This window comes from Lepisosteus platostomus, chromosome 21 (genome assembly GCF_059453375.1).
Source record: "Lepisosteus platostomus isolate fLepPlt1 chromosome 21, fLepPlt1.hap1, whole genome shotgun sequence".
Lineage (NCBI taxonomy): Eukaryota > Metazoa > Chordata > Actinopteri > Semionotiformes > Lepisosteidae > Lepisosteus > Lepisosteus platostomus.
Window position 1 is genome coordinate 10168833 of NC_142631.1, and position 17455 is coordinate 10186287.

Below are 17455 nucleotides of genomic sequence, written 5' to 3' on the forward strand. Positions count from 1 at the left end.
CTTATATAGCGCTTTTCTGAGCACTCCACTCAAAGCGCTTTACAGGTAATGGGGACTCCCCTCCTTTTCTGAGCACTCCACTCAAAGCGCTTTACAGGTAATGGGGACTCCCCTCCACCACCACCAATGTGCGATGGCAGCCATAGTGTGCCAGAACGCTCACCACACATCATCTATCAGTAGGGAGGAGAGCAGAGTAATGAAGCCAATTCATAGATGGGGATTATTAGGAGGCCATGATTGGTAAGGGCCAATGGGAAATTTGGCCAGGATGCCAGGGTTACACCCCTACTCTTTTCGAGAAACGCACTGGGATTTTTAATGACCACAGAGAGTCAGGACCTGGGCTTTACGTCTCATCCAAAGGACGGTGCCTGTTTTAAAGTATAGTGTCCCTGTCACTATACTGGGGCATTAGGACTCACATGGACTGCAGGATGAGCACCCCCTGCTGGACCCACTAACATCTCTTCCAGCAGCAACCTTAGTTTTTCCCAGGAGATCTCCCATCCAGGTACTGACCAGGCTCACACCTGCTTAGCTTCAGTGGGTTGCCAGTTGTGAGTTGCAGGGTGATATGGCTGCTAAATATTTTTTTCTATATAAATATCTTGCATGTTTTATAGGGAATTGAGATTTTCAAGTTATTTTTTCTTATGAAAGACTATTGAGATTTTACATGTTTGAGCTTTAGGGAATAAATCAAAATGCACTATTTCATCAATGCACAACTTTAATCAATGACAAAGAAAAATAATTCTTCTGCTGTGTGCACCCTGACAGACATAGCCATACATACATTTTGTACTTTTCATGTATTTCCATTGTACTCAAATAGATTAAAAAATGACAGTTGGAGTCTTTCAATTTCTAACAAAAATGTATTTGACTTTGATGCAATGAGTCATTAATACAACACTTTTCCATACAATACTATGATTGTTACACTTTTAAAACAGTATTATCTTGAAGTTCACTTTCCTGAGTAATGATGTGTGTGCAAAATCTTTAAATGAAACAAAACAAGACAAAACACAGAACCTGAAGTTATTTGTTATTAAGAGAAAGTAAGAAGTCAGGGATAACCTAAAGTATGGCAAAAATGTGTCCATCCAGAATCCATAACAGATAGCTTGTAAATGCAGCTTCTGTGTGCTTCATTTAAAATCTTGTCAGCAGATATGAAATGAGGCCATACAATGTATTTATTAATGGCTGGAGTTGTGTAACAATGTACAATATGACAGAATAAAAAAAGAGAAGAATACACAAGGTTTCTTATTTCATCAATGACAAAGAACACGAATCTACTAATAACTAAGAATCCATCAATTTAAGCTTAGTTTTTAAGAGAAGACTTACAGTATGTACTACCCGGAAAATACATGGATGTGCATCTCTTCAGCAGCACATAGAAACAGTAACGTTTTGTTCACTGAAAATGTCTCCCTAAACTGTAAATACTTTTACAATATTTTAAGTGCATACTACTTAAAATCTTCTGTAACAAATATTCTAAATACAAATGAGAACATAAATGAATATTAAAGATTGGGTGTGCTGTATAACCAATATGATTAATCACTCAAAATTAGTTAAACAAATATGCATGTTAGATATTGTCAGAAATCAGAATTCAGGTATACTGATAAACAGTGTATTTCAAATCACCTTGTTTTTTTCCATTCAGGAGTGTGAGTGTACTGTTATGGCAAGTATGTGGGTAAGAAAGTGTTGCTGTTAATATAGGCTTGAAAATGACAGGAATATCAGTTTTCCAAGTTCACTTCTTCACACTCCATTCCCTTAAGATTTGCTCAGCAGAACTTAATGTAGAATCTTTCTGCAGAAAAAAAGAAAAAGAACCGAAAATCACCGGTAAGGGTGTACATATTCTCTGTCCCTATACTGAGGAAATATACAATATTGTCCGACAAACTGCTTAATGGACTAAAGTGAAATTGGACCTTTAAATTACATGAAATATAAAGTGCTAAACCAATGAACTATAAAAAAAACTATAAACATAAAAGTAAATACAATGTGTGACTGATACTCTTGTTGTTTTTCCATGTTCAATTTGTGCACATTTATGAGCACCTAGAAACGCTTACCTTCACAAAGCAGAATCTGACATAGTTTTCAAACTCCCTCTGGTGTTCAGGGCTATAAAAGGCAGATACTGGGATTGTAGCCAATCCCTGAAGGCCAAAACACAGGAAAACAATGCGTTCTTATTTGATCTGTGATCAACAAGCACTAAGACATATATGGTGTTCTTCAAAAATGTTCAGATGATGTGAATTTATAAGTCAATCAGAAAAACTTCATTCAGTGAAAAAATGATCTTCACTAACCTATTAAGACCTCAGGTTCAAACATTTTCTCGAACATGTTTAAACCTCAATGTCATGTGAAGTTACTGTGAATTATATTTCCGGGTACACACCTTATTCCTGATAAGCCATTTTACAAATCTGTTATCATAGGGTTCATCTGAATCATCAGAATCAGGGAGGTCTGCCTCTAAAAAATGAAAGCAGTTCAATTTAGATTCTGTACAAAACAGATTATCAATAAAACAGGGACAGTATTCAGCCAGTGAGCTCAAGCATTCGATCAGTTTTTAGAAGCACAATAAAGGGAACAGAGTTCTTCTACCAAGAACATCTATAGATGAGGGGAAATTGTTTAATACCATCAATGTTCAGAGACCACCGACAGTTTAAACTATAGTATTTTGGGGTGCAAATGTGAATGAAACATTCATATTCTGTTAAATGAGCACAACGTACTGTATATGAAATTAGAAACATGCACTTCCCCATTTTATCAAACAGACAGTGGTCTGTGTCAGGGAACCACAAAACTCAAAATGTTGAAGTGGAACAAGAATAATGCAATCTCTGTGCAATGTACATCTTTACCAGCTAGAAAACACAAACATCTTCCATCTTGATTTAAAAAAGTGCAGATATGGGTATTGGCAATATTATCTAACACTGAAATTTTACAATTTAGGATTAATGTCTCGGAAGTATTGCCTATTGGGAAAAGGTAAAAAGCAGTTTTAAGAAAACTTCACTGATTGCTGAAATATCTGCGATCATGAAGTAGCCCCCCTCAGGAATTATAGGCTGCATTCCCACAGCAGCCAGGCAATCTGCAAGTCTCTGCCGTTTCTGATGGAAACTCTGTGGCAGCTGGGAGAAATAACTGTCTGGCTTCCCAAAGCGCTCATATTCCCGCTGAAAGCCATGAGCCACAGCGTCCTGGACAGAAACACAACCAGATAAAAAGGAACTTTGAACCAGGGCTTCGGAAAAATAACATAAGGCTTTAATCTCAGTGTAGTAAAGTCCAGCAAATATTCAAAAAGGAAAAAAGGACTCTTGTCCAATAGCGGACTCTTACCTGAGCTGCAGTGGCAGAGTGATACACTGAGTTCTGGTGCACTGTTTTCAAGTGCTTCAGAATATGTTGAGGACCTATTGCCCAGCCCACCTTTAATTCAATTGAAAAAAAGGAAAATTACAATATGGATTTTACATGTACAGTGAGCACAATAAACCTTTACTTCAAGCAGTTTGCCAGGCTGGCTGATAACCTATTCACCTATGGATCAGACAGTTTAGTAGTCTGAGCGAAGGTCACTGACACTGATAGCTGTGTGGGCTAATTGATACAAGGTTGAGAACACAGAGGTATGTTTCATACTGTACATCTGAATATGGAACTGTTTTCCTTTTGTTGTGCCTGTCTTTTGAAGTTTCCTGAAGTAAGACCCAAATGCAGAAGAACATTTGTTAGAAACTACAAATGAAACAGAACTGTTAATTATTTTTGTGCGCTAAAAGATGTCTAACTTTTCGCTTTGTCAAGTTCTGCCACCTACAGCAAACCTGTTTTTGACTCTTCTGCATCATCTGTGTGATGATATGTCTCCTTGGTACCAAACTTACTCAAAAGGCAATATTGCTCATATAGATATACACTCACCACATCACCTTCTCAACAATAATGCATGTTTATAGCATGTTTAGCAGATCACATTAAAAGATTCTTAGCAAAATAATCCAAAATAATAACTTTTAAACAAGTACAGTAATAAATACAAATTTGCTTTTTTAATCCTACAGTGGTTTCAGATAATACAGGGATTTCCTTGTTGTGTTTGTTTCCTTATTTAAGAAACTTAATATTTATGTGCATTTAATCCAAAAATATATATTTAATTACTTTTTTCATTAACGTAACACTTTTATAAAATGAGCATTCTGATTGGTTAAGGGTTTAAAAATGGCAACCCCAGATGTCCCCCTGACAGTGGTCACAATTCTATTTCACTGTTCACTTAAATCATTGATTTTCACAGTTGAATTCGCTTGCATGTGCTCCTTACATTGGACTTCCTCTGCTGTGACTTTTATAAAGGAAAGTGGTCAAACAGAGATATTAAATACCTTGTCTACAAAGTAATGAGAATGCATGCTTTTAAACAGCTCAGGGATTTCTGGATTCCACCCTTGTAGAAGCTGATAACTCCACTGATCACTAGCAAATATTCAACCTCAGAGGTCATCACTGAAGAATCGAAATGGGTACAGGAAGGACAAAGTCTGGAAAGAGTGACCAAGATGTAAGGCACTTAGGAAGTGTTTAGTGTTTTCTTCATGCTCATTTGAGCTGTACAGTATGTGGTCTTGCAATGTCAGGTTGCACCAGAAAACCTTAAAAGATTAAATGTTACCCTGCTAAAGATTCGCCAGTGATTACAAAGTCCAATAGTGAAAATGTACCATACATGGCAAGCAGAAAGCTTCTACCAGGATGGCATTAAGAAACATGAGACTCAGAAATGCATTTGTTGCAACATGGAGAAACATATTCATATATCTGTACTGTGTCCAGAATAAAAATCATTACAATATTCCATTGTTTCCCCATCTTCTCTTACCTTCCATCCTGTAGCACTGAAAGACTTTCCTGCACTCCCAATTGTGACTGTCCTCTCCCACATTCCAGGTAAGGTGGCTGGATAAAGATGCAACAGATGCATCAGTGTCAGTGACACATGCTCAAAAGGTATGTCATAATATTCTGGACTATGCAAAGTAAGATTTCAGGAAATATCTTCACGATCAAGTGTCCAGTGGGAAGTGGGAAGGTGTATTAATTCTAAATGGCTGTCTGCACCTTTGTGTCCCTTCAGCACGATTTCCATGGGCTTTCCGATTGTAAAATACAACAGTTTTATTACAGAAAACTTGGCATTTTATTATTAAATTGAAAGTGTTTGCTCCAAAGTTCAGCAGTTCAAATTTCCTGCAAAGACTAAGAGTGTTTGGAGTTCGACAGTAAGAAATTATATCAGATCTTTCCCACATTCTCAACTCTGAATATCAACTTTTTCCTTCTGGCAAACGTTTTAGGGTTCCCAAATGTAAGTCAAACAGATACAAACATTCCTTTGTTCCACTATCCATTAAAGCCGTCAACGCAAATGTCAAGGATAAACACAATTTTGACTCTTATTACCCACTTGAGTGCAAAATGTTTTGTTATGTGTTATAAATGTTACATGTTGTTATGTGTTATACATGTGGAATAGAGCGATTTGCAATGTTTTTCTTATTTTTTGTAATGGAATAATGTGCAATGTTTTTCTTTTCTTCTTCTTTTTTTTGTTGGCATTTTATTTAAATGTACAGGAGTGCTGTGTATCCATAAAAAAATTCCCTCAGGGGACAATAAAATCAAATCTTAAATATGTCCTCCACAATCACCTTTTCAATTTTGAGCAATGGGATTCTAGCGGAAATTTAAAAAAGACAAACCCCTCAACCATACACACCCATCTTAACTGCAAATACACTGTACTTGAAACAAGCACAGAATTCATTGCTTCGCACCCCTATTCACTTGCACTGGCTGTTTCCACCAGGTGAATGAAATTCTGATAACTTTGCTTTGGCCAAAGCCAAAACTGTTCCTAAAAGTGCTTACCCTTCTCTGAATTAAATCCTTTATTTAACCAGACATGATCACTGAAAACAAATTCTCATTTACAACCACAAACTGGGCATGATGCCTCACCTATCTTAATGTGCATGGCTCCATCATAAACAAGCCATTCATAGACATCATCACTGATACAGACAACTCCGTGCTTCACACACAGGTCTGCTATCACCTGCAGCTCCTCTCGCTGAAACACCTGAGGCAACGACAGAAGCATGGTCAGTGATCACTACCTACATCTCAGTACCCAAAGCCCTCCAGCTCTCCAGAAGCCATTACCATCTAGAAGAATGTACCCTTAATCTGGGAAAGTACAGACAGTACAGGCCTGGTTCATGGCTTGAGAGAGAGAGAGCATTCATTACCAATGCCCATTTCACAATAAGCACAGTAGTCTACTATGCTTTGAAGAAAAAAAAAATACCTTTCCCAGAGGATTGTTAGGTGTGTTCAGGACAATCGCTTTTGTGCGTGGAGTGAATTTGCTTGCCAGCTCTTCTGGATCCAAAACCCAGTCCCTGCTAGACATGGCTTTCCCCTTCACTGTCTCCAAGACAGAACACAGGCTTTTAAGTTCACTGAAACCGATTCCATTGACAAGCAGGCTCTAAGGTACCCATTATACCAAGAAGTAGAATGATGAAACCGAAAGTATAACAAACAGAGTAAATAGGACAGGTATGTCCTGAAACAGAAGGAGCAGAAGGTGCTTCTTCACAGTCCAAAGACATACAGAAGGGTTAATAAGATCACTTTATTAAACCTTAACAATTTCTTGCATTAGGAATTTGTCTTTTCACATTCCCCAGCATGCTCTCCATGAGACACACAGACACACAGATAGGGAGAGAGCCTGGGGTCAGAGCGGCCCTGGAGCAGTTGGGGTTAAGGGCCTTGCTCAGGGGCCCAACGGAGTAGGATTCCTCTGCCGGCTGCGGGATTTGAACCGGCAACCTTCCAGCCACAGGCGCAGATCCTTAGCCACAGAGCCACTGCTCCGCCCCATTGGCTTCTGGGAAAATTGGCCCTGGTGTGAATTTGTGCGTGACTGCATCTATGTGTTCCCTGCAATAGACCGGCAACCCTTTTATAGAAGAAACACAAAAGGTAAACACCGAAAGGTCTCAGCATGACAGGTGCCGTATGATAAGATTTATATTTATGTATAAAAGATTTACATTTATTATAAAAAGGTCTGAAATAGCAACACACATACTTACTGGTCTCAAAGGCACATAGACTGCTTTTCCCCCTGCCATTTTCACCATTGGCTGGTAGCAGTCAAAAAAAGGCTCTATAAGTATAACCTGTGAGAAACAGAGATTGCTATCACAAAACAGCACATGTGCTGTATATAGTGTACAACTAAAAACAACCATTTACTGAAACCAAGAAACTTCTCCTTACACAAAGCAAAACCTACATAAGGTCATACGTTATCTTAATGAGTAATGTTTAGTTACAGTACATCATAGTACTAACTATATCTGCCAGGCCCTTGTATTATATGAAATCCAGATTTGTTATAAATAAAGGAGCTCCAGTTCTATCTTCCTCATCCATTGTTAAAATCTATAAAAGTAATAGCCTACTGTATTATCTATAAAAGTAAGACCTACTGTATTATCTACCTTTGAGTTGCACAGACACCTTGTGCTAACTTGTGTTGTGTAGATGTTGTTTTGCCGACTTTCAAGGTCAGCTGTAACATCCTTCTAATACGTTACCAGGACACGAATAGTTTGCAGTTTCAAACTATTAAACATTTTAAGCTACTAGTTTAAACCGTGTTTTGAAAGTCTGCAAAAGAAGTTAGGAAAAAAGCTTTGAACATTGTTAAATTGGTTTTAAAAAGTGAAAACATGTATGCTAGATTATAATACAACATCAAAACACAATTGATTCTTCACACCTGAAGAAGGCTCCACAGCCGAAACTTTGTTTTCTTTCTTCTCTTTTCAGCAGTGAATAAACCTATTACTTGTTCCTCAAAATACTATTTACAAAATTCACAAATTACATGGACGTGGATCAGTGAAAATGAAAGATGCAGTGTACCTCATCCCCTTCATCAACGAGCGCCTGAAAAGTACAGTACAGGGCCTGGTAGGCTCCCACAGAGACCAGGATGTTTTCCATGGGGTCTATCTGCCGATCCACGATTCTCCCAAAGAACTTTGCCAGGATTTTCACCAGAGGCGGATAACCCTGTGGCAGTAAACACACATTCCTTATTACAATCTAGACAAGCCTTGAACAAAACATAAGATATACTGTACATCTTATCTTTGAGCTACACCAAGGCACCAACTAGCTGTAAAAAGGGATATTGACTGTCTGGGTCTCACTAATACAGAAACTTTGAGCACCCTAAGTACTCTACTGTGTAATAATAGTAAAAGCCAATGCCAGAGTAATCATACTACAATGAAATATACCCTATGTTACTTGTTAAGGTTAACATTATCAAATGCAGATCTCCTTTAGTATGCAGCTAGTGTGTGTTGTATATAAAAAAACACCTCTTCATGAATTGCTTACAAAAGCCCGGGTATACTGGTGCAGGTCATAGTCCCCACTGACAGCATGACAAAAAGCTTCTTTCATGAAGTCAGGAGGAGAGAAATCTGGAAAACCTTGACCCAGGTTAACAGCCTTGTAGTCTGCTGCCAGCTGGGTAAATTCAACCCTACCAAGGAAAGAGGACATAAGGACTTGGTGAGAGAAGGCTCCTACATGACAGCAATGGGCATACTCCACAGGAAATTAACCCCATAGGTCGTTGTTATTGACATGATAAGCACCAAAAACACAATGTTCACTTCTAAGCCACAGTAAGATACTGAGACCAGACACTGCAAACTTGTTTGTCACTCACAAACAAAAAGTAACAACATAGCATCCTGTATTGAATTAGTGTGAGCTACCAATATCTTAAACAGTTGCTTAGTTTGTTGTTTTTAACATTTCTTTTCTGTTTGATTGTCGTTTTCTTCCCTGAAATGAACAAGCCCGGGTGGCATAATGGTGCAGTGGTTAGCATTACTGTGTTTTAGGGGCCCCGTGGTCAATTCTGGAACTGGGATGCTATCTATGTAGAGTCTGTGTGTTCTCCCTGTGTTTGCATGGGTTTCCTCCCACAGTTCAAAGACATACTGGCAGGTTAATTGGCTTCTGGGAAAAGTGGCGCTGCTGTGACTCTGTGTTTGTGTACACCCCACGATAGACTGGCATCCCATCCAGAGTGTACCCCGCCTTGTGCCCATTGCTTGCCCTTGACCCTGAATTGGATGAAGCCAAGGCAGAGTGACAGAATATTTGGCACTGTGCACAAAAAGAAAAACAAAAATAAAAAACAGCACAAATTCAATTTGAGAGCCTTTAAATTATTGTAAAAACGCATTGAGAGGAGATGAACATTTATTCACGATCGTTTGCAAGCACTTCAGAGCTTATGGTAATTATCACACAATGGGGGATGCACAAGATGAACACAGTAAGGAGCTTGCAAGCACAAATTGAGATTTCAATGATAATTGATTTAATGATAGCTCTGAAGGGTCGATGACAACCAAGTTCAGTTTCAACACTTCTTTCCTGTTGTAATTTCCTGAAACTCCAGATGCAATATTCTCTTTTTGCATTTGCCTACTGCATCCCCGACTCCTGTAACTGTGCAGCGGTCTCCTGGTGAACCCCTCACTCTGAGCGGGGTTCCAGTTTCCTCCTCCTCCTACGGCAAGAGGGCTAAGCCAAATTCCATTACACATATTCAATAAAACAAACACAAACAGTTCTGGGGTGTTTCTCTTGCTCGTAAAGTGTCATATTTACCAAATATTTTTGTCCACTCCCTCAATCCGGCGAGCGTGGAGCTGGCGTGACATTTTCAACTATAAATGAACACAGAAATAAAATATTTTGCTTTATGAACGTACTTCACTTTCAATATTCCACTAGCATACCTGTTGACTTATTGTGAGTACAATGCCATAGCTCCATTATTAGTAGCAGCTCTAACATTCAAGCGCAATTCTTCAAACTGATTTAGCTTTTAATAGGTTTCTGTCAGTATTAAGATAAATCACGATCTTGATCCTACCTGATTTCTATGAAGTTGATTGAATATTTCCTTGTTGGTGTTCTGACACTTCCCGGGAAGAATAATACTTCTTCTGAGCATGCCAGATAGCGTTCAACAGCAGGAGTCACTCGCTATAAAAAACTGTGTTTAAACATAATGATTGCATTCACAAAACTATAATCAGTGAATTCGTTTTTTTTAATGGTACGTTTGAGGTAAAGTGTGAAATATGTTTACTAGAATGTACTGGGTTAATGTTGCATGAAAACAGCTCCGCTATAGAAAAAGCGTAGCTCTTTAAACCCGAACACCGCTCTCCGTAATGCTCTAGTTATAGAAATCTCCTTCCCCTGCATGGTGTACGCATGTGCACAACCGTCTTTCTCCAGCCTAAGAGCGTCCCCGATCACGTGAAAGCGCATTTCCTGTCAGAGCGCTGCAAATAATCTGAAACTCTAAGCAGAACCTTTTTTTCTACAATTCAGAAGGATTCTTTAACACTGCAAGTAGTGGACGCCCAGTGTTTGGCATGTGTCTACGTTCCCGATTACGTTTTAAAATTAGAGAGCAAGCGTGTCTTAAAATGCACATCTTAAGACGTACCCCAGTATTTAAAAAGTGTACGTGGTCCATCACTCATCTTCATGAATCTGAAAAGTTATTCTTTACAGGCGTATATACTCCACACAAAAGAGAGCCAAATCCAGAACTGCGACGTGGACTTGAGAATGGATGAAAATTATAGTTGACTGACTGCCCTATCTTTCTTACACCCGAAGAAGGCTCTACAGCCGAAACCTTGTGTTTATTTTATTCCCTTTTCAGGGGAGGTGGAGAGACACACAATCCATAATACTTTGCGGATGATATTTATTTTGACGACTTTTTCAGCCTATTACAATCGATGGTACTGATGTTACCAAACCAGCAAGTGAGACAGTATGTTAAGACACTTTCAATAAAAGACTGGTAGAGAAGTGTTAGATTGGTTCTATCTACATTAAAATTGCTTTGTTTCCTCAGAAAAAATAGTTGTCATTTTTTATGAATAGTGTCACAGCATTTGTTCCAACTGGGTTTTATCTACAACAAGTCCCAAGTACTCACAGTCATTGACAATTTCTACAGTCTGACCCTTAACTACAATATCTTGGAGGAGTTTTGCGTTTTTCCTAAACTCAATGACCATCTCTTTTCTTTTTAAAACATTTAACTGCAAAGAGGACTCGTCACAACATTTAGTAAAGTCATATAGAACGGATCCATTATAGTTTTGTGGGTCCCTTAATAAAGTGACCAGGCCTGTGTCATCAGCAAACCTGATGAGATGTCTCTTTGAATGTTTGCTTTTACAGTCGTTAGTGCACAAAATGTACAGTAAGGTGGACAAAACAACCTTGTGGTAACCCAGTACCAAGTATAGCTAATCCAAGATAACCATACATTACACTGTTTCCTGAGTACAACTTCCAATAGACCATAAAATAAAACAATAATGTTTCTCATAATATTTTTATTGTCAAACACACAAATATCAGCAAAAACGGTGTAATTTAACTTTTACTAATGATTAAATATCTATAAACAGTCTTAAGCGTTCACGTTCAGATCAGCTGAGGCCTTGTGAACGCGCTTTTACGAAATCGGGAGCGCCCGTGGACCAGAGAGAGCACAGGTGCTCATGCGCACTAAGCACAAGTTAATATTTGAGTTCTGCGAGACGGCTCAGCTGTCAAATGGTGACGAAGTGAATCTACTATTTACATTCATTAGAAAATATACTTGTGCACTACACGTTACTCTTAACTCACGACATAATCTTATGTCAACAACAACGTGCCTTAATTATAACAAGGTAACGCACCAAAATCATATGAACGTCACAAGTAGTAGTGTTAGAAGTACTCATTTAATCAGTAACTTGGAACACTTAACTGAATCCTCACTTTAAATGGAATGTTTAGTTTTCATTTGTCGGTATTATTTAATAAAAGAATCGGGCATAACTGTGACATCAAGCGAGTTATCATACTGCAGTGAGTCTAAAGTCTGTCAGAGTGTAGTAAAAGCAAGTAAACAAATTTAACGCTTATAACGCTGCATATTCCGCCCTGGTGAGGATTTTTACAACGTTATTGAGTCACAGAAATTTACTTTGAAAATAGTGAAAACGAATTTACCTGATGTGTTGTAAAAACGCTCATTCGTCCGTAGAGGCTACTTGTACTATATTACCCCATACGTGACCGCAGTGTCGCATAAACGTGAACAAGTCTCTCGAGAAAGCCAAGCGGCGCTGTTTTTGAAAACGACCCAACACCTATCAGAGCGGAAAGGTAAGAGAGAACAAACTCCAGTGCTTTTCGTAGTACTCGACTAGCTTTCTGGGTACAAAATTAGATTACACATTAAAACATTAAATTTATGTTTTTTTTTTTAACGTGCAATTCGCATTGCTTTGTAAACTAGGTCGGCAGCGTCGTAATAATTATAATGTGTGCATACACGGACATCAACCACTGAAAACATTCCCCTGCCACTTTCCACAGGATTGTGTTAAATACGAGACCTTCAATTAAAACCAAAATATCGCAATCGGGACTTAAAAAAAATAAAGCAACTTAAAATTAACATAGGTGTACATAAACAGGGGGTACAATGCCCCTTGTCTCGGCTTTCCCATAACTGATGGACAAAAGCCAATATACGGCACCGATAAAACTGCATTATATAGATATATTCACATCTATATTGTGAGCAAGCAAAACCTTTTATTTCAAACTTGTCTTCCACTTTTAAAACAGCAATTAAGCTTTATTTACTGTATTCCTAAAGTGCAACTTACTGTTAAATAATCGACGGCAACTGGCTGACATTTTTCCAATGCTGGCACTACCTACCTCCTATCTACTGGTATTAACACCTCAGTCTCATAAGACAACTACAGATGACAAAAACAATCTTCTCGCAACATGAAGGAAATAAAATTTCCCAAAGTGTTGTTATCATTTTTTTATTAGCCTATTCACATTTTTTTTTTTAAAAAACGAGTCTTCTCACTCCTGTACTGTACATGTTGAAACAGTAGATGTACACAACTGTGGTATGGGGGTTTGCTATGAATCAGTGGGAGTGAGCTGCCACCTTCAGAGGAGACCACCACACAGCGGCAGTGAATGACAATTCCCACAGGACGTGGAAACAAATGAAAACCACATTTGATAAGGGGGGGGACTGAGCTGGCCCAGAACGATAATACTGTGCTTCGTTCACATTCCCGTTGGGCCTACTTCAGGTCCTCTGGTAGGATCCGGCCCTTTTTGCGGGCTCGGTCCTTGCGTTTCTCCGCTTTGCTTTGCTTCTTCTTCTGGATGTTCTTGCGCCGTTTGTCCTGGCGGTTCTGCATCTTCTCCAGCACGTTCTCGCTGCGCTGCTCCCACCGCCTCTTCTTCTGGGCGCGCATTTTCTCCTTCCGCTTGAGGGAGCGGCGCAGGAGCTCCTCGTTGTCCTTGATCTTCAGGCCCTCGGCCTTGTACAGCACGTTGGTCCACTTGATCTTCTCCTCCAGCTCCTTGGCCTTCTCCTCGTCTTTGCTCCGCAGCTCCTCCACTTTTGCCTTCCGGGCCTCCACGCGGTCCAGGAGCTGCTTGTAGTTCTTCCCCGTCAGCGGCGTCACGTTGCCCTTGATCTTCTTCCTCTTCTCCTTCTTCTGCTGGGCTTTGCTCACGTACTCCCCGCTCAGGTCCACCTTGTTGAAGACTATTGAGGTCTCCGCTCCTCCTCTTCCTCCGGTGCCACCTGGATTCTCGACTTTCGCCCCATCGCCCTTGGACTCCTCAGCTGTCTCACCTTCTCCGGTTTTCTCTGCGAGCTTCTTCATCCTTATCTCTTTCCTCTTCCTCTTCTTGCGCTCCCTCTCCTGCTTTCTTCGTGCACGTTTCTTTGCCAAGTCTTCAGCTGACAGCCCCTTGGAACTTCCCTGAAAGACATAAGGCAGCGATTACCCCTCCTTACTGCCGCCTGCACCCCTTTGATTCTCAAATTCTTTTCTCACACCCCTTAGCAAAAATCACTGAAGTAATTCAGTTCTTTAAACCTCAGATATCTCTTAACTCTACAGTTGAATCCCTCTCATTGTACATTTATTTTCGTTTTGCAGTAAAATTGAAAAGACATGAAAAAAGACACACTTCTTTTAAACTTAAATGCCTGGGTTTGATGAAAGAATGTAGCTTACGTGCTTGTGCTCAATTTGTTTAAATTTTGTTTTAGTCTTCTGCACAATCTGGCATGTCTCACACCTCCAGAAAGGGCGATGTGTAGAACAAGTGTCTCCATTCCTGATCCTGAACCCCAATCTACCCTACTCCAAGCTCCAATCCTGTTGGTCTCATTTCTAACCCGACTCATGATTTTCTATAAAAGATTAAAACCACTTAAACATTACTGATCAATTAAACAAGTAATCTGGTCCATTAATGAAACTCTAGAAGATTGAAAAGTCCTCAGTATCCTTTTTCCAAATGATCTCTATATCACTTTACAAAAATTGCTTGTTTCATTCAGTTTAGTTGTTCCAGATCTTTAGGGTCTAGGGATAAGCAAAATCCTAAAACAATCAGATTCCAAGCTGTCTGGGTGTGTTTATTATCATGGTTCAGGATTTATAAAGAAAGTAAAATCTAAGAGTACTACAGAGTAATGAAAAATTAAGAGATAAGAGAGATGCCCGGGAAGTGAAATAATCATGTCATTTTCTTGTTTTTGTATGTTTTTGCAAACTATGCAGTCTAGTGGCTTGACGTAGGCTTTGTGCTCAAATGTATATTAAGATGCTGCCTGTCCTTGGTCAGTAAGATAAGGGCATGTATTTGGTAAGCTGGCTGTATGCCCAGAATATGAAAATAACTAACTATTGTCTAGTCTGCAACTTAGATATAATTAATTGGCAGGTGTTGCTGTCTTATCGTTTGTTTAGAATATGTCATTGTAACTCTTTGTGTTTTAAGGTATAAAGGACCATCTTCAGCTACTTATTTTTTAAGTCTGGTGGTTGCAAGCCGGACTTCCATATGCATATGAATAAAGGACTTCTGCTTCACAGACACCTAAACTTTGTCATTTGTTTGACACTACAGTAACTACAGATAACAGAACAGTGAAACCTTAGGCATCTAAAACTGCTGCATTCAACATTTTCAATTAAACAAATTATTCTCTTTAAATATGGGAACATCCCTAGCTGAAATATACATACATTGCCACGGGACTCTTCAATCTTTTCATGCAGTCTCTGACGCAAAATATCCACAGCAAAAAAGGAGTCAGTGGCAGTCTTTGCATCTGTAAAGGAAACGCAACACCTTCAAGACTAGTACCACCTGCCTAAACAATTTTAGGATTGTTTTCACTTGAATTACATAAAATACAAAACAACAATGGATAAAATATGAATCACAAAAGCTGTGTAAACAACAGCACACTGTCAAACTGACGGTCTGAAAAAAACATGTTCATACTTTTACATAAGATTTATAAAAATACAATAACTAAAAGCAAGTTGGACCAGAGACAAAATTAAGTGAGTGGACACTAAACAATATTTTCCAACTTTTGAGAGGTTTGAGGTTCCCGACCAAAATAACAAAAAATAAACCTAACAAAGCTATAACATAGCATCAACATCCAAAACTGTCAATCATGTCTTTGGTGCTACTAAATTACACTGTTGTTATTTGAAAGCTGTCAAAGCAAGAGCTTTCAAATGACTTCATACAATATTTTAATTCTCACCTTTGGGTGCCTGTGCTGTCTTGACAGCTGTCCCATTCAGAACTGTCCCACTGGTGCCATCAAGCACAGTGGTCTGAGCTTTGCTGGATGCTGGCTGAGAAGATCCTTTCTTTGTGGTGTTCACTACAGGCTTCCTTTGCTTGGCTTCTGAAGTCTTTTTTCCATTCGGTTTCTCCTTTTTTTTCTTCTTTGGCTGATCTGCCTCCCGGCTCCTGTATGGAACTAGGGTGTTTTAATAATAATGTTGGTTACATTTGGCTAATCGTGAACTTAAAACAGCAAAACAAGATGTTTCTTACTGAAGTGTGTATCAAAATTAGAACGTAGGATATATACTCCATGTAACAGTGCAATAACCTAAAAAAAACAATCTAATTTATATACTGCGGAGAATGGAACAATCTCCTTGTGACATCCATCTGATATCTGTTGTGTTTTCAAATTGCTTTAGTTATGACAAAATACCACACTGAGATGAGACTCGTGTTCATGTACTGATAAATACACTATAATATATAATAGACTGCCATGAAATCTGACAAGTAGTCAATCATAAAAAAAATGTTATAATGAGGCCGTCCAGTCTATCTAGCTTGGTTGCTAGTAGCTAATTGGTCGGAGAATTTCATCCAGATGATCCTTGACGTACCAAGGATTTACAACAATGTAGCTGGGCAGCTTGTCTCATAAACACACAACCGTTAACCTCTGCCCTTATAATGAAAACACGAATAATGTCTATAATTATAATGGTCTCCTAATGTGGAAAAGAAAAGAAAAACTGAAATATTACCAAAAGGTCGTTTTCGCGGTTCTTGATTCTGCGTTGCACACACTTTACTTGCTAGTTTTTGAAGGTATGCGTCCTTTGAAACAAGACTCGCCATTTCTTTAAAAAGCCAGAAAGACAAGCAAGATTTAGAACTCATTTTACACATGAAAGGCGTTGATAGGCTCAACATTTCGTATAATAAGATAATAATGTGTTAATTAATCGCATTATGTTAAAGTTCTTTGTTTTACTGAAGTACTCTTGTATTTCTAGCAACTATGTTTAAAAGTGTTTCAGAAAACCTGAGAACGCTTACCACTCAATACACGTGTATCATAAAGTGAAGCTCAACTGAAATGCTAGACTTGTGTAACTGGGGCTACCAACTCGATCTCCAAAACATATCTTCGATCGGAAAAATTAGTTAATAATAAATATCAGTCGAGCATGTTACCTTCTTGTAATAATAACAGTTATCAAGCAGTTTACACAGTTCCCAATACCTGCGTGTAGTACAAGCGATCTTCTGTTAAAGGACCCACATGGCAAGACGTAAGCAATCGAAGCACGCCATCATCGAGCAAACACAAGGCTGGAGAAACAGAAAACGTTTTTTTCCTCTGTTCCCCTTCGGCTTGTTTTTTTTTTAACTAATGATAACGTACAACAGATTAGCTAAACATAAGTCTGCCACTTTTAGAGCCGTGATTAACCATGCTGGACTTGATTGATACAGATCGAATTCCGCTTCGAGCTAGAGACGGATGAGGAGGAGCTATGCTCTG

At 38.9% G+C, this 17455-nt stretch overlaps 2 protein-coding genes across 4 annotated transcripts; both read right to left on the reverse strand.

Annotated features, from left to right (window-relative positions):
• Nucleotides 1–715: 715 nt before the first annotated feature.
• kyat1 (kynurenine aminotransferase 1) lies at nucleotides 716–12968 on the reverse strand. 2 transcript variants are annotated; one of them, XM_088615441.1, is made up of 14 exons: nucleotides 12286–12968; nucleotides 10124–10236; nucleotides 9856–9914; nucleotides 8563–8710; nucleotides 8080–8229; nucleotides 7242–7328; nucleotides 6446–6568; nucleotides 6097–6217; nucleotides 4958–5034; nucleotides 3415–3504; nucleotides 3086–3272; nucleotides 2450–2526; nucleotides 2115–2201; nucleotides 716–1843 (listed from the first exon to the last, which is right to left on the reverse strand). In XM_088615441.1, exons 2-14 carry the CDS (start codon nucleotides 10202–10204, stop codon nucleotides 1784–1786), a joined length of 1347 nt encoding a protein of 448 aa, XP_088471567.1. In that variant the 5' UTR covers nucleotides 10205–10236; nucleotides 12286–12968; the 3' UTR covers nucleotides 716–1783. The 2 variants fall into 2 exon arrangements, with proteins under 2 accessions (XP_088471567.1, XP_088471565.1); XM_088615439.1 differs by having other exon boundaries at nucleotides 10124–10246.
• A 134-nt stretch (nucleotides 12969–13102) lies between these two features.
• On the reverse strand, nucleotides 13103–17415 carry surf6 (surfeit 6). 2 transcript variants are annotated; one of them, XM_088615442.1, is made up of 5 exons: nucleotides 17174–17415; nucleotides 16692–16787; nucleotides 15899–16120; nucleotides 15363–15448; nucleotides 13103–14084 (listed from the first exon to the last, which is right to left on the reverse strand). In XM_088615442.1, the coding sequence occupies exons 2-5, from the start codon at nucleotides 16783–16785 to the stop codon at nucleotides 13392–13394; spliced, it is 1095 nt and encodes a 364-aa protein (XP_088471568.1). In that variant the 5' UTR covers nucleotides 16786–16787; nucleotides 17174–17415; the 3' UTR covers nucleotides 13103–13391. The 2 variants fall into 2 exon arrangements, with proteins under 2 accessions (XP_088471568.1, XP_088471569.1); XM_088615443.1 differs by lacking the exon at nucleotides 17174–17415 and adding an exon at nucleotides 17125–17148.
• Nucleotides 17416–17455: the final 40 nt, after the last annotated feature.